The sequence below is a fragment of the Meleagris gallopavo genome, chromosome 6 (assembly GCF_000146605.3).
Source record: "Meleagris gallopavo isolate NT-WF06-2002-E0010 breed Aviagen turkey brand Nicholas breeding stock chromosome 6, Turkey_5.1, whole genome shotgun sequence".
Classification (NCBI taxonomy): domain Eukaryota; kingdom Metazoa; phylum Chordata; class Aves; order Galliformes; family Phasianidae; genus Meleagris; species Meleagris gallopavo.
In genome coordinates this window covers 4,075,600-4,099,162 of record NC_015016.2, presented here as the reverse complement: position 1 = coordinate 4,099,162, position 23,563 = coordinate 4,075,600, and the positions used below count along the sequence as shown (strand labels likewise).

At 41.4% G+C, this 23,563-nt stretch overlaps 1 protein-coding gene across 3 annotated transcripts in view; it reads right to left on the bottom strand.

The window, feature by feature from the left end:
• CTDSPL (CTD small phosphatase like) overlaps nucleotides 1-23,563 on the bottom strand; it is a 71,848-nt gene that overhangs the window by 6,569 nt on the left and 41,716 nt on the right. For 2 of the 3 annotated variants that reach the window (XM_003206925.3, XM_019616218.2), the window contains exons 3-6: nucleotides 20,543-20,575; nucleotides 13,077-13,178; nucleotides 7,634-7,690; nucleotides 1,283-1,375 (exon numbers count right to left, since the gene is read on the bottom strand). In XM_003206925.3, coding sequence (XP_003206973.1) covers nucleotides 1,283-1,375; nucleotides 7,634-7,690; nucleotides 13,077-13,178; nucleotides 20,543-20,575 — 285 coding nt within the window. The remainder of the gene's footprint in view (nucleotides 1-1,282; nucleotides 1,376-7,633; nucleotides 7,691-13,076; nucleotides 13,179-20,542; nucleotides 20,576-23,563) is intronic. The other variant, XM_003206926.3, reaches the window with a different exon arrangement.

Here is a 23,563-nt window from a genome sequence, read left to right as displayed (position 1 = left end):
GAAGCCATTTTCCCAACTGATTCATTTCCACGTGCCTCTGAAGACAAACTGCAATGCAATCACCTCAGCCAGATGCAGCTTTTTCAAACAATGGGCATGGAATGACTGGGGCAGTAAGAGCTCCAAGATTACCAAATTGCACAACTGGGTCGTAAAAGATCAGACAAAGGGTGTCACGGAGAAAAATGCTTGTGTGCAGTTATTTGGGAAATTCTCAAAAAGTCAGTAAATCAAATGTGTACCATTTCATACATAAGACGATACCTGAAGTGAAGCACAACTTAGGACCCAACAGTTGATATAACTGTCCGAGAAAAAACACCCAAGTAAATAAGAAAGTGAGGTGACTGTGTATTTGTAAATGGTAGTCAGAACTTATTTCTGCAGGATAGGACTTACTTTTCCCTGTATTTTAAAATGAGTAACAAAATCCTTCTTAAAATCAGTCACCTCTCGACTGTGAAAACTGCTGGAGTGCAGGACCAAATTGTTCCACGATTCAGGATTTCCATCAGGTGATCGAACAGAACATGGCAGACAGAGCACAGGGATGAACCCCCCTAATAAGGCACTATGGGAGATCACACAGTGTCCTTTCTCCTTCCACCAATCTCAATGACATATTGGTGTAAAATCTTACTATGCTAGCATATTATTAAAAACTAACAAACACAGCTTTATAAACAAGACATCACAAACACAATACTTAAGAAGAATCGCATTTTAGGCGTCCACTACTGCAGTGTCTACCACAACACTACCTACAAGGCACTACTGCTACCAGAGGGCACAAAATATTCCTGTTGATATTTCAAGCTTCAAACAAAATGTCTGATTTCCTAACCACAGACTCCAATTGCACCTTGACAGGACAAAAACACCAACCAAGTTTTTCATACGCAATAAATATCTGAGTCACTGTTTGATCATGAGGGTAGTGTTAAATACAGTGTTTTATTTCGTGCCCAGCTTTAATACACTGCTGTACTTGCACGCTATTTGTTCTAATTTCTCACTATAACCATGGTAACTTGCAAGCCTTTCATATTGGCATTATGAGCAATGCATGGAGGCTACATGATGAGCCGAGCCCATATGTGATAGCGTCACCATGGGAACACTTACCCACACACTAGCAGACAAAGTACACACTGTCAGACAAAGAAGCAGAAAAGAAGGGGAAAAATTAAGATAGTGCCAAACCGTGGAAATAATTAGCCGTAGAAAAGCCAACCCAAAGCCCAGGCTGATATGAGTTAAAGGGATGAAAAGAGGAACAAACCTTGGCTAGACTTGCTGTGAAGAGGACACATTCAAAGAGCTCTCCCATCCTTTGAAGAAATTCATCCACATGTGGTCGTTTCAATACATACACCTGGAACGACAACGACTGTTTAGGCCAAGTGGTGTTTAAGGTAAAAAGAAAGCAAAAAAAAAAAAAAACAACCAACCCACCACTGTAATCCCAACACCTGAAGAAAGAAAAGTTAGCATTCAAACGCTCAATGCTGAAAGATAAAAAAAAAAAAAGGTATGCACGATAAAAGCAGACATTCAATAAAGAGCAATTTGAATGCATGGGCTGCAAAGACCTGTGCTGATTATGCAAGTGCTAGTACTATGCTGCACCTGTGGTGATGCTTCCTGAAAACCTCACTTAAGGCAAAGAAAACCAGTAGGGCTTCCAAGAGATGACAATTTGGACCTCTCAGCAGAGCCTGTATCATCTCCTACACTCACCATGCCATAGAGATGGCAAATACTCAGGATTCTGCTCTGAAGCAGCTTGAGTTCAGCAACGCAGCACAGCCTTCTGGCACTGACAAGGATCTGGGGAGTCTGGCTGCCTACTGCCAATCATCTGATTAGTAAGTATTAGAGCCTCCTTGCTCACCTTTTCAGAGCAAGCAAGATGATTTGCTTTCCTCGAGAACAGCAAGTAAGGTAACTGCTGTGCAGAAAGCCTGCAACTAGACTGCGATGCACTGGGAAGCCAAAGAGGAGCTGCCTGAAAAATATTTATCTACCTTGTTTGGGGTTAGATTAAAAGCTGGAGAGGAAACACCAGCAGCATCTTATCTCCTTCATTTGGCAAATAACCCCTACTGCTAGAAACCTCACATGGAAAAGCCTGGCAAATAACTGGATTTAAGCAGAACTGCAAGGCTGATGTGAATTCAGGAATTATTTCTTTGGTATGCAGGAGAACTAGATTAATTGCATGCATTTTCTAGATTCATAGGAACAAAACTTCAGGCACCTAGAGGAAAAGCCTGCAGGAAAAGAAAATGGAAATGGTAGCTTGAACTTATGTGCAACAAGAGCACTTAGCAAAGGAGTGAAAGTTTTGTAAGAGGGATCTGAAATTTAACACCTAAATCTGACAGCCAGGTTTTATCAAAAACAGAGATGATGGAGCTGAGCCTTCCTGATGAAAGCAGAAATGTTAATTACTTTCCCACTTTGCTTCAAGTGGCAAATGGCTCATAGCAAGCAAACCAATTCTTCATGCTAAGTTCTTTTTATTAAGTTTAACTAGACTTCAGTTCAGATTTAAGCACTGCAATCAAACTTCGAGGCGGCCAAAATTTATAATGCGGATTTTTTTTCTTTAAAAACCACAGCAGCACCCAACTAATCTAAGGTGTCGTTTTATGAACTGAAAGCACTTGATGGCTGTACTGTAACACTGCTCTTTCCAGATAATTACAGCAAAGTTTGCTGTATTTCACTGGGCATATACCAAGTAACTTCCTCTCCTCTAACAGTGCAATTAATTCTTCACTTAAATCCTACTATGCAAAGTGGCTCTGTAGTATTTCCTTTGCAGCTGCAGTCACTCTGCATTTGGGTGCCCAGAGAGAAAGTGATCTGACTTGCAAGTTTTAAGAGCAAAGACAGCAGGACAAAAGTTGCTCATTTACTCTACAGTTCATAACAAAGTTCTTAATTTTTCAACTTGAAACTGCATTCCTGAACTTAATTTAGAGAGCACAAATGGACACCCCAAGGTCTTCAAATCATTCTTAGACAGTCAGAGCTGGAATCTGGTATTAATTTCCCTTTTAAAAATGTGTGTTTTCAGCTGCAGCAGCAATCTCCTTTCCTCTCCATCTTTATTTACGCCTGTGCTGGCAAAGAATTCCCACTTGGAATGCAATCCTGAACTCCAAGCCAAGGATATGGACACTGCTGCTTGCACAAAACCCATCTCTGCCACAGTAGGAGCCTGCAGCACCAACCTAGCAGGCACAGCCTTGCACACAGGAGAGCTTATAGAAGTGCATGATTGGAAAACGCACCCTTTGCAACATGCAGCTCTGCTGTAGTCACACAGCAGCACCCCTCAATAGGAGCTGTATGCACGCAGCATTTTTAGGTTGCATTGTCTTTGTTCTGCTCTTTAGATCAACCACAGGGCAACATCACCCTCTTATAGCTCAGCTTCCCTTACATGTTACCAACTGGACCCAGGCCAACAGATTCGCTCCTCATTTAAGTGCCTCATTAATAATAAATACTGCTCTGTTAGTTTCCAGCCTTGTCAGAGGAGTTCCCACTACGTTTCCTCCCTCCAAAGGGCCCCAGCTCCTTCATCCCTTTCTTTTAAAGCAAGATTGATTTTTTCCAGAACAACATTTATTCATACTCTGGATAGATATTCCCCTTGAAATTGCTTTGAGAAGTCCTACTTAGATCCTGGAAGCAACTGCAAGCATACCCGTATCCCGGGCTACAAAATCTCTTTGGTTTACTTCACATAAAAACCTTTCTTCAGCCGACAGTGAGGCTCTTTTCTCCTCTTCCTCCTCATTTGGAATTTTTTCCCTTTACTCTGTCAGCTGCTGGACTTGAATCTCAATGCAGCATGGTTATTTGTGGCTTGGCTTTTTCCTCCGCTGCCTGATGGCTTCAGTTTGAGTCTCTAGACTAACTGGCTCCTGGCATTTTTCTGAGATTTACACACTGCCTTCCAGGCATTAACAAAACCTCCATTTTTTCTGTACTGTATGCTCGCTAATATCTTTCTAAGCACACTGAGAATTTAAAGGAATACAGTCACTTTCTATGAACCTTACTTCTAAACGCTGAGGGATGAATCAGGCAGTAGGCATGTTTTCACAGGATTCTGGATTTACAACTGCTAATGGCAGCACACAAAGGATCATCTTGAACTGTTTTCAAGCACTTCATATTTCCACATACAATTTCTATATCTCAAAGCAGTCCTAACCTAAAAGGACTTAGTATTTGCGAACCAAAAGAGACACAGAATTGCATTTCAGAGTGAACTACAATCTTCAAGTAATGACAAAGAATTCTGCCCGTGACATCTCAAGCTTCTGTATTTTCCCCTCACAGGGAAAATAATACATGTCCTCCAGCCTCATCTTCCCAGCTTGGCATCCTCCAGCCTTGTCATCCCAGTTCGGTGTCTTTCTTCCAGCCTTGTCATCCCAGTTTGGCATCCTTCAGCTTTGTCTTCCTGATCTGCAGCACTGCAGCTGCCTCCCAGTGCAAGTAACCAAGAATAGGCCAGCAGGAATGGATACAGCCTATCCTGGATTACTTGAACCAGGTGACAGCCTTCTGTAACAGAATTAAGGAGCTTTGGCAGTCATAGAAAAAAAGTGTATTATTTGAATGGCATTTGCTCCCAACATAAAAAAACATTTTGTACTTTACATTCACAGCAGAAACCCTAAACATCTCTTTATCTTTCAACAACTGACATCAAGCAATTATTTACCGATATAAAACCCACTCAAAATACAGTTGCAATTAATAAACAAGTTACATTCAGGGACAGAATTGCAGGTGACACCAAACTGAAATGCAGTGGGACAGGTTGCCCAGGGAAGTGGTGCAGTGCTGGACATGGTTTAGTGGGCATGGTGGTGATGGTTGGACCAGATGACCTTGGAGGTCTTTTCCAATCTTCATGATTTTCTGTGAATCTACGAATGGGAAGCACACTCAATGAGAGAGAACATGTTCCTGCAGAAGTTCTGTCAAGGTACCAAACAGGTTGAACATCCTTTCTCCAACCACTACTTTCACCCTCAATTAATTCCCTCTGAAAAGCACTCAAGTCTCAGTTGCAACACATTCCACTGCACTTCCCACAGTTTCTCACTTATAATTTGGCAAAATAGGGGACCAGCTCTGATTTCCTTTTATTCAGAGAACCAAAAAGAAATTAAGAGAACTGGTCAAAATAATGTCAGTTTGTGTTAATATTTGCTTTTTAAATCTGTGCCATAATTTCCAACACAGCGTAGGGAATTCACGTTCAGAAATACAAGGTTTCAGCCTCTGCAGGCATCTGAACACCTCCAACAGCAGGAACAACAGGTCCTTCCTTGTAAAATTTAATGGCAAATCCTTTCTAACAAGAGATGGAAAGCTGGAAAAGGGCCACAGAGGGTTCAGAAAAGCTATTTTTGTTAATCTAAGCAAGCTGGTTTACCCAAGACAATGATCCAACGGACCTTTCTATAGGAAAGTAAAAGCTTCTCTGACCTCTAGATTACACAGAAGAAAGGGATAAAAACACCCAAAAATTCAAGGTAAGTCTTTTTGAATGACTTTGCTGCACCACAACAAAGAATATATAATATGTACCATAAAGAAAACTTGTTAGATAAGTCAGTACAAAATCTCTTGGATGCACACAGCAACACAAAGGCAAACACAAATTCATCATGTAAAAGTAACTCTGGCATATGAGATCTGAAGAAGACCCGAGTCAAATTTCTTTCCAAATAGGCACTTCTAAAAGTTTGTTCTCCATTTGTTTTCCATAGGGTTCTACCTAAGGCAGATAGGACGTGCTACTGATGGCACAGCTCCACTGTTCACACATCCCATGGCATTTTAAATAGACAAAACTATTTCCCTCACCTTTGAATATATAAATTTCTTGAGAAGATGGTAAAGATGACAAATCCAGACAGATAAATTACTTCAGGGATCACAAATTCCCTACCATTAAACCCATTTAACCACCAGATTTGACTGAGACGTTTCACCAGTTTTAGAGATTGAGAACTTGGAAGTTCACTGAGATTAAGTAATTTCCTGAAAATCACACAGGGGGTCTCCAGGGAGGCACATTCAGAAACTGACTTCACTTGACCTTCTGTCAAGAGCATCCTTGCTACCCCTTCAAGTTTAGGGTACAAACAAACCCACTTCCCTGTTCCCAACCACACCTTTAAATATCAAGAAAAATTCCTACGTTTGTTTTTTCACATTGTCTAAACTGCATTAAATCTGGTGAACGTTGGCAGTGAAGAGTGGAAAAGCTTTTGGAGTGCTTGACAGTGAAGCCCAGTCTTTGGTGGTTTTGTTGCAAATAGGTTGTTAGGCAACCTATTTTATTCCCTTTCAAAAGCATTCTAGAAAGCTTTAAGAGAAAAAAATGTCACTATTATAGCATCAAGCACAATTAAAGCCCAAACCAAATGAAGACAGACTCTACTACCACACAAACCTCCCAAACCATCACAGACACATTTTAAGCATTCAGTTCTAGTGAACATCACAGGTTAAAGCACCCGAAATATTGATTTTTCTCTACATAAAACAGGCACAGCACAGAAGCTATCAGAGCAACAATCACTTTTAAAATCCATTTCAGTCCACTGAATAATTCAGTAATTATCTTGAGAGTGACAGTTACACAGATGGTTTTCATAACAGGAAATCAAAATTACGAGCTAACTTTATCATCTATCAATTGTTGCAAGCTAAAAATACCATCCTATTTGTCCAAGTAAAAAATAATCTTTATAAAAAGACTGCATTCCAGAAATCAAAGTATTTAAAATCTCAATTGAATCACAGCCAGAGAAGATTTGCAACTCAGTAAGTGCATCATCTTTAACTTACAACAACCAATGAAATCTGCTTCAAACACTTTGCAAACTTCACTTATCAGAAAGGCTCAACTTCACAGTAACTTACAGTACTGTAAATTACTTCATTCAAGGCTTTCAGCAATGACTACTGGTTAAAGACACCAAACTAAGGTCCATGGAGGGGACTGACTTCCAAATGAGGTGTGTTATGCATTTACTGAAAGCTATTTCAGAGTCTTAAGTGAAGGTCTTAAAGAACAAGAAACAAAAACTAGCCTTAAAATTTTACCTAGTCCCTTTAAAAATGCTGAAGTTCTGAGAGTTCCCATCAGAGGAACTGAAGTTGCTTATGGAAAGGGGCAGAAATTGCCACCAAAACCAAAGAAACTCTGCTCTCCTTTATAGGTCCGCAAAGCTCCATTAGTATGAACTAATAGCAGACATTCACACCTACTTCTGCTCGTTTGTCCGTGGAGGGAATGCAGCATTCAAAGCAGTTTTTGAATGGATGCAGTAACATCTGAAAGCCCTTCCTTGGGTCATTTCCTGATAGAAAATGTTTTACAACCAGCAGTTATACGCTGAAATACTGAGAAGAATGGTCTAAAGAACTGGAAAAGTTAATAATGGAGACTCAGACCTGATCAAACATGAATGATGCAAAAAACCCAAGTTGCTGCGAGTACAGCAGCAAAACAGAAAGGCAATGCTCTGGGACACTGCAGACAGCTGTGCTACCAAAGCAACATGAAGTGATCAACGGTGCTTACCTGATGTATGGTTCCATCGATTTCAACGGGAACGATGAAATCAGCATTGCTAATTGGCTGGAAAGGACGACAAGGAAATCAATCAACTTTAAAAATAATATCACCAGAGGGAAAATGTCAGAGGCATAAAAGTATACTTAATTCTCAGGAATAAGTTTGTAAGCATTACTGGCTACACTGATCTACCCTGTGTGTGGGTCCAGCACCCACAGAAATCCAAACTGTACACAGCTGTGTTCATCAGATCCCATGCTCCCAAAGTCTCTTCCATTTTTGAGCTTCATACAGTGCCATAAGCTTCACTGCTCAAGCAATCCCCACTACTGCTGAGCATGTTCACTGGGATAAATACCTCTTTGGGTAACTCATTCATCAAGTCTGTGTGGATGATCACAGAGAAATTCTGTTATTTGAAATCCCACATATTCTAGGTCATCAATTAGTAATTCATTTAAAATAAAGGCAGTGGTAAAAGTGAAACCTACGTGATTTCATTTGAATCAGGAGCCATAGCAAGGAAAGACTTCAGTCATACAGTTAAGTGATTCTTAAGATGTGATACCTGAAAAACGTGCTATGCTCATCGAATTAATCATGCAAAACAGCATTTCAAACCTGAAGGGAAGAGCAGGCACACCCTATCCATGTCCTTGAATCCATTTTTCTAACCTGCTGGATACAACTCACTTCTTAAAGCCTAGGAAAAATGACTTCAGAAAGCAGAAATATGTCCTCTTAGTTTAAGAGCACAGAGTCTAACGTTGGCTAGACAGTGGTGGTAACTGGGGAACACACAGCTAATAATATGTACTAGTATAAATGGATGTCAAATGGGTAGCAACTTTTGGTATGGCTCATGCATTATGCTTGCGATAAAAAAATATCGTGTAAACGCATCCAGCTGAAGTTTGTAACCCACAGCCTGGAAACAGCTGCAGGAGCAAGCAAGATGCTGAGCCCTGTTTAATTGGGCTGATTAACAGCTTGCTTCATGGTAACAGCCTGAAACAAACGCTGGGAGCAGTGGGGCTGGGAGCTAGAAAGGCACTGCTGAGCTTACGCTGCAGAACAGCCTCACTCAGCTCCTTCACGCCTTCCCTCCTGGTTTTCTGGATCAAGGTTTGAGTAGCACAAATGAGAGTGGCCCTGAAGAACTGGGGAATCTCAAAAGAGCCTCTGCAGACTCGCTGAGGAGTGCCAAAGAAGCAGCTGAGGAAAAAAGCTACAAACACACACTAGTGAGTCTTAAAGGATGCTCAAAGAAAAACGGAAGGGAATCCTGCAGCATTAACCTCAAACATAACCTTGATGCCTTTCACTGCAAAAAGGAGACTCTCATTCCATTGTTAAATGACAGCCATAAGAATTTATACGTAGCACACTGCCAGTAAGGCTGGTCTGCTCTGACTTCTGCTAGTGCTGCATCAGACAGAACATCATAGAATATCCCGAGTTGGATGGGACCTGTAGGGATCACTGAGTCCAACTGCTGGCTCCACACAGGACCCCTACTGATAAACCACTATCAACAACCAAACCTCTGCAGCAGCCAGAGCTGGAGAGCCCAGTCCTGCTGATGACTGGTGTGCCAAGAGGAGCTAAAGAGAGCTTCAAATTCCTGAAGACCCAATCTACATTTTTCCTTGGCTTCTAACAAGCAAACATCTAGATACCAACCTCTCTGCTTCTGACACAGGGGAGGCTCCAGCTGTTTCCTGCATGAAGTTCCTATGCCACAGAAGGACAAGAAGTGATGACCTTAAGTTGTGCCAGGGAAACTCAGGTTGGATATTAGGAAAAAATTCATCTCAGAAAGAGTGGTGATGCAGTGGCACAGGCTGCCCAGGGAGGTGGTGGGGTCACCATCCCTGGAGGTGCTCCAGAACCATGGAGATGTGGCACTGAGGGATGTGGTCAGGGGGAATGGTGAGGGTGGGATGATGGTTGGAACTGGGGATCTTAGAGGTCTTTTCCAACCTTAATGATTCTGTGATTCTATACTGCTCTGCAGCCTCTCCAAAAGCAAAGAGAACAGGTACACAAATGTTCCGAAGCTTCACCTTGAAAGAAACCCAAATGAACTTCCAGTAAGACTCAGCCACTCAGTTCTCAAGTGGTTGCCAGCTCTGAGCACACTTTGAAGAGACGTGCACACACTTGTATCATTTTTATATGCATGACTCCCTGCAGCAAGACAAGCATTCTGTAGCAGCAGAGAAAGAATACGTCACTGCAAGTTGCAAGGTTTTGAAGCCCACTGATAAAAAAAACACAGCTATAATTGACCTTTCTTACCAACAGGACCAGCAGCAACCAGATGTCAGAGAAAACCACATTATGTTTAGACAACTTAGTTCTTGCTAACCAACAAAACTCACCCTCAGGACTCTGCAATACTAAGACCAAACTACTCTAAACTAGCTACGTGCTTCCCCCACTTGTATTTGAGGTACCACATAGCTGTGGTGTTGGCACAGGCAATAAGGAAGGGAGTTCTGTGGACTGGGGTTCTGTGCTTCATCACGATGGGAAGGCAGGAGCAATGTCTGCAGAGCTTGCTGGCTAAAGGCTTCTGGGGTTGCACACATGAAGCATTTACATGCCAAGAGGGAACCGCAGAGAGACTGAGAAAGAAGACAAAGCATTTCCAATAAGAACTTTTTAAAACTGTTCTCTGCTTAATGAAAAACTTCAAAGTTTTTAAAATGTTCTAAAAAAAGAAAAGAAAAAAAAAAAAAGCAGAAAAGTTTCACAGCCAGTTTTGAATATGACCACATTCCAGACTTGCATGTGGTTTAATTTATTTCACACAAGACAATATTTACATCTTCTTGATTTAATAATTTATGATTTTTACTTCTATTATTGTTTTATGATGGGAATGATAACTATAATGTCTATCTATTCCTTTTTTACTCTTGCCAAAGCACCTCAAACTTTTTCCTTTAGTATGCATTTAACATAAAAGACTAATACCTTCTCCTGAAGCTTCACAAGTATGCAGAAGCATAAAAAGATGAGAATTACCCTTCTTCAGATGTTGCTGCTTTCATAAAAGAGTACTTTAAATACCCTGCAATCTCTGGCTGTGTTAAAAAAAATCCAACACAATTATCTGCATTTGAAATATGAAGCCTATTTCATAACAGAATTATGAATTCTACAACACTGCGTGTTTTAAATAAAGCCTTTTGTACTCAAAAATCACAATTTTAGGTATGCTCTTATAGCTTTTAAGTGGGGACCTGGGTAAAGCACACGTTTCAGTGAAAACAACATCTGAAAGAAACCAGAGAAGTAGCATAATCATCTGGGTACAGCAATGCACATACAGCTGTTAAACCCCCCAGTCTTCTGGCAACCCATTGGATTTCTGATGGCCACAGTGACCTTCTTTCAGATGCTTTATGAAAGCAAACCCAAACCATGCACTGGACAGACTGACAGACACTCAACAACTACAGCAGCTTCCTCCAATGTTTACTTTTCTCTTTTGGGTGGTCCTGTGTGGAGCTACAAGTTGCACATGAGAATGCTTATGGATCCCTTCCAGCTCAGGATATTCACTGAGCAGTGTTCAAGACCATGCAGAACAATCTTCTTAGGATTTTACTTTTACTAAAGGATCTTCTTTAGGATTTTACCTAAATATTTAATATTCATTAAATATCCTTTGAAGAAATGGGACAATGACTTTTGAAGATGACCCCACTGAGCGAGCACTCTCGACCCTACACAAAAAGATCACAAAATCATAGAATGGCCTGGGTTGAAAAGGACCACAGTGATCATCTGGTTTCAACTCCCCTGCTATGTGCAGGGTCACCAACCAGCAGACCAGGCTGCCCAGAGCCACATCCAGCCTGGCCTTGAATGCCTGCAGGGATGGGGCATCAACAACCTCCTTGGGCAACCTGTTCCAGTGTGACACCACCCTTTGTATGAAAAACTTCCTCCTAATATCTAACCTAAACCTCCCCTGTCTCAGATTAAAACCATTCCCCTTGAAAGATTTACAGTGTGTCAATCATTAAACATGTATTTCTTTAAAATGGTTAAAAATTATATGTTAACTGCCTGAATGGAACCTCATTTGCTTTTGAGAACCGGAAAAAAAACAAAGCACCAAGTTATCCACAGCATCCAAAAAACAAATTTAAATTTTGCATTTCAAGTAAAAATAATTATTAGGCTTAGCATTATGTAAATTTAGACTTTTACATTCAGCTTTCCATGCCTATTTTTGACTCTCACTTAATGAAGAAGGCATGGTCCCTCCCTTCCTCTTTCAGCTGAACAATTCCCAAGCACAACTTCAGTCTGGGTACAGAAGACAGGATCTGGCACCGAGGTTAAGAGGTTCCAGTACACCACCACAAATCGTTGTGTACCATTAGGCATAATAAAGAAAGAGAAAAATCTTAGTTTCAGTTGGAGGCACAGGAATATTTGTTCTAGTATCTCCATATAAGGTCTTCTTTAAGTCAACAAAGACAGAGTGTTGCCAAATTCTAACCACAACATGAATTATGGTTTGCATATTTAAATGCTGGCAACTTGATATTGCAGGATTAAAATGTTGAATTTATGCTCGCAGTGAAAACTGGAGTGTAACCAAAACTGAACAACTGCAAAGTTAGTGCTAACTCGACACTGCTATTAGTAAGGAGTCTTAAAAATTCTCCAGTACTGAAGTATAAACCTACAGTTTTATTGATGTCTGACGTTTGCTGATCAGAAATATTACAGTTCAATTTATTACAGAGTCAATTTAGGTTATTTGCATCACTGAGTTCTCCGATTCTAACTTTGGACCTATTTAAACAATAGAAAAATACCACTACTTCCACCACATGCTGAATTCTGAGGGGTTATAGAAGTTGCTTCACGAAATGACTGACTCATCAGCAACAGCTAAATGCTATTTGCTCTCCTGCTGTGAGAGCTGAATACTTGAAAACTCTTCTGAGATCAGGACAGCAGATTGCTATTTGCTTTCCCACTACACATGAAGCAATATTCTCCAGCAGTGGAACACAGTGACAGCTGATGCCCCAAATCTATTCCATCTACCCAGCATACAGCTGGGTTGAATTTCCATTCTCCAAGAATATGGCATCATTTAAACATCAAAAGTGAACCCAAATTTCAGAGCAACAAATTCTGTACCTGTTCAACATTGCTCCTGGTTGGAATAGTTACAGGCTAAAGCCATGAAACCAGCAACATTTCAAGGATTTGTTTCAGACTCAGAATCAAAAACCAGTGGTGTCTATGGTACTCAAAGCTACATTAGGATGAATAATTGCTGAAGGAACAACGAGAACTACCAGGTGTCCTGGGAGAGCCTGCAAGACCAGTTAACACATGAAGCGGCTTAGCAGCTCCCACAGCATTCACTGGCAGAGGCGAGGTGCAAGAGATCACTTTCAGATGTACTCACCTTAAATGAACTGTGCACTAAAGTTTCATCTAAATCAATGACCACACACTTCTTCCCATAGTCTGATGCTGTCAGTTCTGGCAGGAGGTATTTAGCTGGTGGCTAAAAAAAGAAAACAACAAGAAAATGTAAAATCTCTACAGAAGAGACACTATTTTACCAACATTACTGTGCCAGTAGTCACTTAACTGAGAAGCAGAATGCACCACTCAAAGTTGAATGTTTGTCTGGGCTTGTTGCAGGGACACATATGGAAATCAATGGCTCATGCAATGCCCATACAGCTTATTCTGTTTTCTAAAATGAAAGACTCATTTAGAACGACCTCCAAAGCGCTCAAAATGAAAATGGCAAAACACCATCACTGATTAAAAACAGTAGTGAGAAGTGGGACATCTGATGCACTGACATCTTCTCCCAGTGGCCCTCTTTCTAACGCCTCAGTTTTAGTCGCTGCTGTTATCCTGCTCCTTCAATACTATTTCTGGCCACATCAGTAGATGGACATTTACACAAATTCTGTTGGCCACAAAGACACCAAAATGGAGAAACTGGTCCTGAAGGAAGATAATTTTGTCCTCCAGAACACGTCCCCACTCTCATTTTTACCACTTGCAAAGGTGCTGACAGCTTTCTCATGGATTGCACTGAGAATCAAGGCATTAAACCTGGAGTAAAGAGAGTTCTCTTAAACCAGGCTATTCAGCATATGCTGCCCTTACAATAATGGCACCAATTACTCAAAGAACGAACTGATTTTTTTATTTTTTAAGAAAAGCAACGTGGTCACATGGCTTTCTGATTGCTCAACTCCCAGTTTAACATCCCAACCTGCAACAGTTACATTATTCTAGACTGATTATTTTCTGAAAGAACAGAAATGGAGCTCTTCCTCTTGAAGCTGAAACATTTCTGGCTTAAAGAGGTCTTTTTGATGGAGGAAAAGAACTAGTTTTAAGGAAAAATATCAATAAGCAAAAGCTCAAGACTGAGAGGAAGTGAAATCAGTTGATACAGAACTCACTTCACTCTCCTGCCATCTCTCTAACTCTTCTGTTTGGGTGCTGCTGTTCTGGTAAGGATGCATCCATCCTTTCTTTGTGGTTTTTGGATACAACTACCTTTTGTAGAGGTGCTTTTGGAGATCTGAGGTCACCACTTGGCACAGAGCAGTGACAGCAGTGAGTAAGATACTACTGCACACATCCCAGCAGCAAGAACTGCTCTCCCCTCATCGCTGATTTATTCCAGATGCCATGTCCAGTTGAAAGATGCTGGCCAGTGATGCCTAGCTACTTTTTGTTTAAATGAAGTAACTAACAAATGAGATCCTGGATGTAAACAGAAGTGTCTTTAGCTAAAGTGTAAATGATTGGGCAATTTTTAGGAGGCCTCACTGAAACTGACTGAGCTCCTTACGATGAACATCAACAACAGCTTCTCGAGTTGGTGAAACAGAAGCTGCCTTGCTTACAAGCCACTTAGTCTTAATATATTTTCTCTCAGCACATATTAACAGTGGCCTTTAAGAAGAAACCACTGCTGCGTAACGCCTCTAAAGTAGGCATGCATCACAAGAATGTAATGGGACCAAAATTTACTGGATGTTCTTTTTAGGTGATAAAGTCCTACACATACATTGCTTGCACAACTGCTTGAGCTCTTTGCTTGGCAGGAGACAAGCACAGAAGACTAGGGCCAGTTTTATGGGATGTAGGTTCTTCATTGCTAATTCAGAATCTAAAAGGCACTCCACCTACAGTTTTCATAATAAGGATACAGGCTTACAACCTAAAGCAAATTAGAGCTTATCAAAATCACACCTATATAAAGACAAATCATCTTCAGAATTCACTGATGCACGTTTCTTGCCTGTCTTCGAAGAAGTAAAAAATGTAAAGACATCTCAAAATATCTTAAGCATATAAATATATTTAAGACAAAATAGCTCCATTTCTACTCTTAAGACTCCTACTATTTAGCGTGACTTTTCGAGTGAACTTAATATGGAAAATATATGGAAATAGACTTTCATATAGAAACACGTACATGAAAAATGTGAACACTAACTTCACAGTTATCTTTGCTCTTTATCTGGAATCCAGTTCACCTGCCATCAGAAAAAGGATGCACATACACCAAGGGCTATGAAGACATGCACCTTTGCCTCATAGAGCCTGAATTCCCTGGCAGGTCGGCCTTCCTATGCGCTCAGGCTTTGAATTCCATCTGCTCCTGTTTTCAGAAGCACCTGTTTGCACATATGAATAAAAGAAACACATCTTCCTCTTTCAAATCCTGCATCTCCGTTGCTTTCAACTTCCAAAACACGTTCACTGCCTGATCTACCAGGGATGTGGAAACTGCTCTGAAGCTGCAGGGACTGCAAGCCGTGAGACCGCAGTACATCTGCTGGTTCTGCAGCAAAGATGACATCGTTGGGGCTTTAGGAACTTAAGGGATTTGTATGTAGGATATCAATCCATTTGTTTTGCTGTTGAAAATTCCTGGTCTAAAAAAAATTCCCACGTTTTCCAGAGTAAAAAAGCTTTTATGCAGGAACTGGCGTTGTTCCACATCAAACTTTAATTTCCTCACTGGTGGGGAGGCAACCAAGAGGAGTTGAAACTACCAGATTTTCATCCCAGTTTACAGTGAACAGTTGTCTTTGATAATTCTTTTTAACACGTGGGCTTTAAAAATATTTAAGTCTACTAAGAGTATTTAACTGCAGCAAACAGCAACTCACATTTACTACACAATCTTCTCCAAGATACTACAGTCCTCCATGGAATTCAGTAGAAAAACAATCTGCAGTATCTCAGTACTGGAAGTCCCAGCTTGGGCTTCAATGCCAACGAGAAATAAATTGTATACAAGTTAAAGCTTTTAAACTTGTTGGTGTTTGGGATTCCTGCGTTCCAGGCAGGTCTCACGGCTGATCAGCCAACTGACCTTGCAGAGAAATGACGGCTGAACTCTTTAAGTCCCATGGAAATTGTATACTGCCTATTGAAAGGAGAGGAGGGGAGCAGAAAAACAGGGCTCCTGGCTGAAGTCAGAACAGCTGCTCAACACAAACCTTTCAAAAAATTTGTTATATAAAGCAAACAGAACCTTTCTTCTCTGCAGGCCCACACTTCCCACAGAAAGCAGAATTAATCCTTTGGGTACTGAAAACGTTGCCTAGCCTAAGCACAGAGCATCAGTTTGCTGTTCAGGCTCCCTCCAGTTCAGTTCTGGTTGCACTCTGTAGCTAACAGGTTCTCCCAGCAGTTGGGCACAGAATGTTCCAACAGAAGCTAACATCTTCCCATTCAAACCCAGCTGCCAAGAGATGGGAGAGAATACTGTGTTGTCACAGGCAGCTCATAAGCTTTCTTTTGGAAAAGCTTAAAACAAGAAGTTATCAAAATGCAAGTGGAACACAGATATCCCAGCACTAAGCTTTCACTTCTGCATGGATTCTGAAGGCTCCTTCCAGTCCCACTCCTTTGTTCAGGGATTTTAAATAGAGGCAAAATGCTAAAGGATACTTGTAATGTATTTAACCAGGTGCACGAGCATTGCTTTATGCTTCCACCTGTTTTCTCAGTCAAAAGAATGAAAATGCTAAGTTACTATGGGGCTGATTTTGATACTTTTATTGTATCTCCTTCCAAACAAAGCTGAGATAAATCCAGGAAAGCACAGGGATCCTGAGCTACACTGAACAGATCTATAAGTCTGCTCCACTGAATTCCCATTTCATCCGTATGTCAGCTGCTATTGGCTTTTTCCCAGGTTTGTATTTAATTCACCCCAGAAAACTCATCATTTTCCAGTACTTTCCCCTCCTTCCCCCCAAAAAGAAATCAATTATGCAGCTCTTTAGCTTATACCTTTATCTGGAAATAGTTCCAGAACACTACATACAAACAGAAACAAGATCCACCTTAAAAAAAAGCCTAAGTCATGTTGTTTTTGTTTTCTGAAGAAAGCAACTTGAACCTGAATGCTTCCTGATGAGCACCTATCAACAGCTAAATGAAAATTCATACCTAATTAATTCTTTTTTAGGTAAGTGCAATTAATAGTCAGAAAACTGATTTCAGCAGAAGATATCCTGCACTGATGCTGTACACGTGTCCATAAAACAAAGTCAGTTCTCAAACAGGTGACCCCCAGCAGATTGCCTGACTTTAAACACACATGATAAAGCTACAGAAAACCTTGTATTCTGACTGGGGCTTCAATATGAAAGTTTAATGAGTTGAGAGTGGGCTGCGTTCTTTTCTGAGCCACTGAGGAATTCTGCAAACACTTGAAGTGATTACGTTTGCGATGCGCCCTATAAAAAGTAAATGTCCAATTTAATTGCAACCAACCTCGCTCTCTGTCTAGAAGATTTTCTGCTGGTATTTATAATACATACAACTCAAACAGGCCATTTCTCATCCATGTCCTCGTGTAGCAGAGCACCGAGAATTTCTGCCTTAATGGGTCTTAATTAGAGAGTGACGAGCATCTCTGAGCTAATCTCTGGGCTCCAGCACTTGGGACAAACAGCCCCTGCAAGATCAGCAAAAAGGACTGCTTTAATTTTGGCCTTTTAATATTGAGGAAATCCTAGATACGAGTACAGTATGAGTACAGATATGACAACAGCATCCCAGGCTGCGACAACAGAGGGCAGCAGCATGGAGAGGGAGGGGACTGTCCCATTCTGCTCTGCCCTTAAGGGCCCCACATGGAGTGCTGTGCCCAAGTCTGGGCCCTCAGCACAGGAGGGACTGGAACTGTGGGAGCACATCCAGAGGAGATCATGGAGATGCTCAGAGGGCTGAAGTGCCCCTGCTGTGCAGGAAGGCTGAGGGAGCTGGGGGTGGTCAGCTTGGAGAAGAGAAGGCTCTGGGGAAACCTCACTGTGGCCTTACATTACTCATAGAGAGGTTTAACAGCGATAGGACAAGGGGAAATGACTTTAAACTACAAGAGCAGAGATCCAGGTTGGATGTTAGGAAACAACTCTTTACTTGGAGGGCAGTGAGGCACTGGCACTGCTGCCCAGAGAGCTGTGGGTGCTCCATCCCTGGAGGTGCTCAGGGACAGGCTGGATGGGGCCCTGTGCAGCCTGAACTGGTAGGAGGCAGTTTGCCCACGGCAAGGGCTGAAACTGGATGAGCTTTAAGATCTCTTTCTACCCAAACCATGCTGTGATTCCAGGATTCTATACACGGCACACTTGGGTCTGTATTTAGAAGGTGACGCAGAGCTGCGTGCTGGCCTGGAGCGACAGGAAGAAACAGCCTGATGTAGGGCCATAAATGTCATACAGCCACCTGCGGGCACTGCTCCCTTGGCAGTGGGCAGGACCTGCCGCAGAAGGGGCATCAGATGGCACAGGAGAAGAGGACTGATCATACATGGTAACCCGCACCCTGAGAATCACATGCCATGACAGAGAAGATAAGTTCATTTTGCTGCCTTAAAGTGCTAGGAATACAGTTCTGCACTTGAACTACAATCATAGAATTGCAGGGGTTGGAAGGGATTTCTGGAGATCATGTAGTCCAATCCCCTGCTACAGCAGTTCCCTAAAGCAGGTTGCACAGAAAGCAGTCAGGTGAGTTTTGAATCTTTCCAGAGGAGAATCCATCACCTCTCTGGGCAGCCTGATCCAGGGCTCTGTCACTCTCAAAGTAAAGAACTCCTTCCTCATGTTTGTGTAGATTTTTCTGTGTTCCAGTTTGTGCCCATTGGCCCTTGTCCTGTCACTGGGCATCACCAAAAAGAGCCCAGTCCCAGCCACTTGTCTCCTGTCCTTTAGATCTTTACAGGCATAAGATCCCCCCTCTGTCTTGTCTTCTCTAGGCTAAACAGGCCCTAAGCAACAAAAGAAAGAAAACAGAAACCTCATGAATCTCTGATTTTCCTACCACTCCCCATGCCTAGCAAAGCACTGCTTTGCCATCACCAAGATGGAGCTCTAGCACAGCTTCTAATTTCATGACTGCATCTGACAAGGCTGTACTCATCTGTAGTTTAAAAAACTTTCTTCTTGAGATCATCTTTCATTAACACTGACACCCACTCTTGGGTAACACTTAATTGTAGTTCAGAGCACAGCCAGAACAAGTTGTACATTCAAATGGCTGCCAGGACAACAGCAACCATGACTGAGCAGCACACGGCGAGCATGGAAAGGAAGAGGACTTTAGCAATTGGTATTTTCATTCGGAAATTGGTATTTTCATAGATCTGAAGCTTTTTATTTCCAGCTTGCACATACAGAAATTATGTGTGTATGTATATATACACACAGGCATCAGCCATGTAAGATGGAATCATAGAACAGTTTACGTTGGAAAGGACTTAAAGATCACTGAGCTCCAACACACCAACTATGGGCAGGGTTGCCAACCACTAGATCAGGCTGCCCAGGGCTCCGTCCTACCTGGCTTTAAAAATAGGAAGTGAGGAATAAAGAGTGGTTTTTAACAGCTTTTACAAAGCCTGAGATGGAGGGAAGCGTGCTGCAGTTTTCGCTATCTCCTGACCTGCAGCACTGAGGGCTCTTACAGGAGCCCTTGTAATGTTGGGCTACATGAGAAGAAAGGAAAAGAGGGGAAAAAAATAGTATGTTGGGGAATATTCAGCTCTTTAGGGCTACCAAGGAGCTTCAGAAGGAGCACTGTGTCAACAGCTCTACAAACCAGCACTGGTGTGCTATTTCCTGGAAAGCTCTACAATAATAAAGCCTTATAAACAGCAGAGGAGCTCAAAGAAGTACGTCCAGCTTTTAAAAAGCCTATGTCTTCATAAAAACAAGTCGAAAAAGAACAGCTTTTTTGACCAAAAATGGTCACATCTCATTAAATTAAAAGCTTGAGTTTGAAGGACTTTTTTCTTTTATTTAGGTTTGAAAAATAATTCAAATGCCTAATAGCATTCCACATTTAATCTAGGGAAGATAAGCAGGAATACTAAGGGTCATAAAACAAGAGCTGATAATGAGAGCATCATCTCCAACAAGCAGAGTAATGCAGCTACAGGCACAGAACTCTGCTTCCCTAAAATGGCTTGCTTCAACACAAAGTGTGTTGTTCCCATGTTTTGGCACACATGGAAAAATAAGGGAAAGGTTTTTGTAGCTGTGTTCCAATTAGTGACAACGAGCCACTTTTTGTCACTATCAAAGTAAGCAACCTCAACTCTCAGACTACTTCATGCATTTTCAAAAGGATAGAAATCCAGAAACAAGTTTAGCTGAGATGCAAGCTGAAAGCCATAGAAAACCCAAACCCTTCTTTTAGTCTGTGTACACGTGTGGTTCAGTTCATCTCTGAGTATACAACATAGCAGACAGAACACAAAATCCTTCTGTTAACATGCAACACAAAACAGACCTGTTAGACTGCAACATAAGATGACTCAAAGCAAAGGTTATGAAAATTATTAAAAGAAAAAGGGATAAAAATACATACACTTGGTATAGGCATGACCTGCATCTGGTCACCCTGGGGAAAAAGAAAAAAAAATCACTGTAAGGGTAATGGCTTTTAAAGGGTAGAACAAAGGTCTGAAGCAGTAAATGTAGCACTCAAACATTTTAAACCAAAGTTCAAAGTATTCAAGAAATCAGGGTAAAAAAAATAAAAACAGGATCTTGCACTGTAGTTGCTGTAATGATTGGTTAGTATATTGGTATTTATGATTTTTAGGAGACTGGACTGGTAAAACCCATGCTGTAATTAAAGAGATGATAATAAGAAAGCACCTGTATTTACTGTAACTTTTTCAGCTTTAAGGTCTACCAGTGGGTATATTTGTCCATTCTCACTGCAGCAACAAGAGGCTCAGCCAGATCTCAGTAGCACGACAGAAGCCCAACTTTTCAAGTTAACTTTGCTTGAGATGACTGCCTCAGAAAAGACAGCATTAATTAAACAACAGCAAAATAACCAAGATAGATGGACGGATGATAAGCCAAAGAATCCCACTTCCTTCAGTCAGAAATAGGCAGAAGAATCAGTACTTCCCACAACCTTACTTCTTTCAGTGTGCAAGATGACAGTCAGGACCTTAGCCAACTTCATGTTTTGTTCTCATGTTGGGCCTGAGATGCTAAGACAACAGATGCTTCCTTTCAGAGCTTGTTGGAGCATCATCTGAAGCCCGTGTGCCATTTGAGAAAAGAGTGAATCCGAGTAGGTGCTGGTTAGATTAGTTGGCCTGGGATCAGACCACTCTCAAGGATGGGGTTATGCAGGCAGAGCACTGACTATGAACTGTGTGTTGGTTTTTTCTCCCCTCTTTCCATCCTGTGGTAGAATGAAACACAACTGGAGCTTCTCTTCCATCAACAGATGAGAACAGTATAAGACATTGCTACCGTTACAGTAGAAGATTATCTTAATGGTGGGCACAAAAACATCTGAGTTTTCAGGCTTTCCCACAAACTTCAAGAGGCAATCACTGCTGTGTAACTTGCTTGTTGCTCTGGCAATCTGTTGAAACAAGAGCTGTGCCCCATGGTATTATTGTAAAGTTGACTTTCATGAGAATCTAGAATTAAGTCGATAAAGCTCTTGCATCATGCTTCCATTTTTCTTGCCGGATTTATTAAATGATGAAGTAAAAGAAGTGAATTCCTAGGTGGAATCCTAAAAGTACATATGCAAAACCCAAAATGGTTATGACAGCACTTGGAAAAAAAAACAAAGATATATATGGGAGTCTGCTGTTGAAGTGTAAGTGGCCATGAACATGCAAATGCTTTCTGAAAACAATCCTGCTATGAGAAACTTTCAGAATTGTCCTGCTTTATTTCCTGAAACAGGAAGGGCAGTAGGACATAACACTATCATTTGTTTGAAAACAGCCTGTGCACAAAGATACGGAGCCATTTGTTTTAAAGAACAACCCCTTCAGAGAAGAAGCTGACCAAAAGAACAGATTTATCATACTGATTTCTTAAACAGAAATTTATACTAGACTGCTGATAGTAATACATTACTGTTCTTAACCTATCTGACTCTTTCACTGATCTCTCTTGATGCAGAAGACTCTTGGGGAAGCAAAGGAGGAGGTTAGATGAAAAGTCTGGTAAAGAGAAACCAAGCATCTCAGCAAAGATTTATTTTCTAAATTCATCTGTCACACTACATGTTGATGGTGGCCAATGGAATCAGACACTAGGAATTTCTTGCTGTGATCAGTGCAGGTTAAGCAGGAAAAAAGAGTTGCTCATCTGTGTCTGCTGGATGAAGGAGATACTCCTTCAGATCTCAAGAACACATTCCCTACCAGGTCTGTTTTCCTCATTCCAGTGAACCACATTCTCATAGAAGAGAAGATCCTTTCCTTTCGTCTGCACTTCCAAGTGTATTTTAAAAAACATCCCTGAAGCAGACTCCTTGAAGAGTGTTGGAGACGTGACAACAGGTCATCAAAATAAGTTTTCCAACATGACCTTGGAGATGGCAGCATCCTGCATCAGAAAGCAGCATGGGGAAAGACTTACTTATGTAGTGGTTGGGATGGGTGAGGTGGAAATTCAAGGACTCGACCTTTCTGGATTCATTCTTGTAACACAGAAAGCAGCAGGGGCAGCTGCTGTCCCCAGAATGAACTTTCATCTAATTCTGTCTTCTTCCTTGTTGAGTGAGGATCAAGACATTCTCCCCGATCCAAGAAATATAAAGAACTTTTCCTTCATTCATGCCTCACTTCGCTGAACACAATCTGTGTGCCCACTCCTATACAACTGTGAAACAGAAGCAGAAACTACTGCAGAGGAACTGGGCTGGAAGTGAAGTGAAGTGCTGAGAGATGTTGGAGCCCCATCACCTACCAGGACTGGAAAGCCAAGGGAGAAGGGAATGAGTTTGCAGCTGCCTTTTCCTCCTTTTTTTTCCAACCTAGCTCTCTCCTTGAAGTTTGCAGATGGCATCAGCATCTCCAAATGTTTCAAAATGCAGGTAGCAAACTTGTCCAGAATAAAACACCACAATAGCTCAGAAATGACACCTATTGGGTCAAACCGCTAACTGAAGAACAGAAGTTGAGATCTGAGTTTGTTCTGAACAAACCCTCCCTTCTCTCTCAATGCTGCTGCCCCAAAAAACTGGCTGGAAGGTCTTGTCAAACTTCCTGCTGCTGAGAAGGCAGGAAAAAACGAGCCAGGATTTCAGAAGGCTGAACACTGCGTGCTCACAATGACACATCTGACTCTGCATCTGAGCTGCAGGCAGGCTGATATACCCACTGTGATAGATATTGTGTCTCAGAACACACCTTTGTGCTGCATTAAAGAGCTGTTGCATTCGAAGAAAAAAAAAAAATGTAGAAGAGTTTCAGTAAATACAAGTTACTACAGAGAAACGTTGTATTGAAACATTAGAGAGTGGACCATTCATTCATTACCAGTATTAGCATCACACTTGGACAAGCAGCTGCTCTGTGAGTAAAAGTTTTAAAAGTGAACTCAATACTTCAAGAAGTTT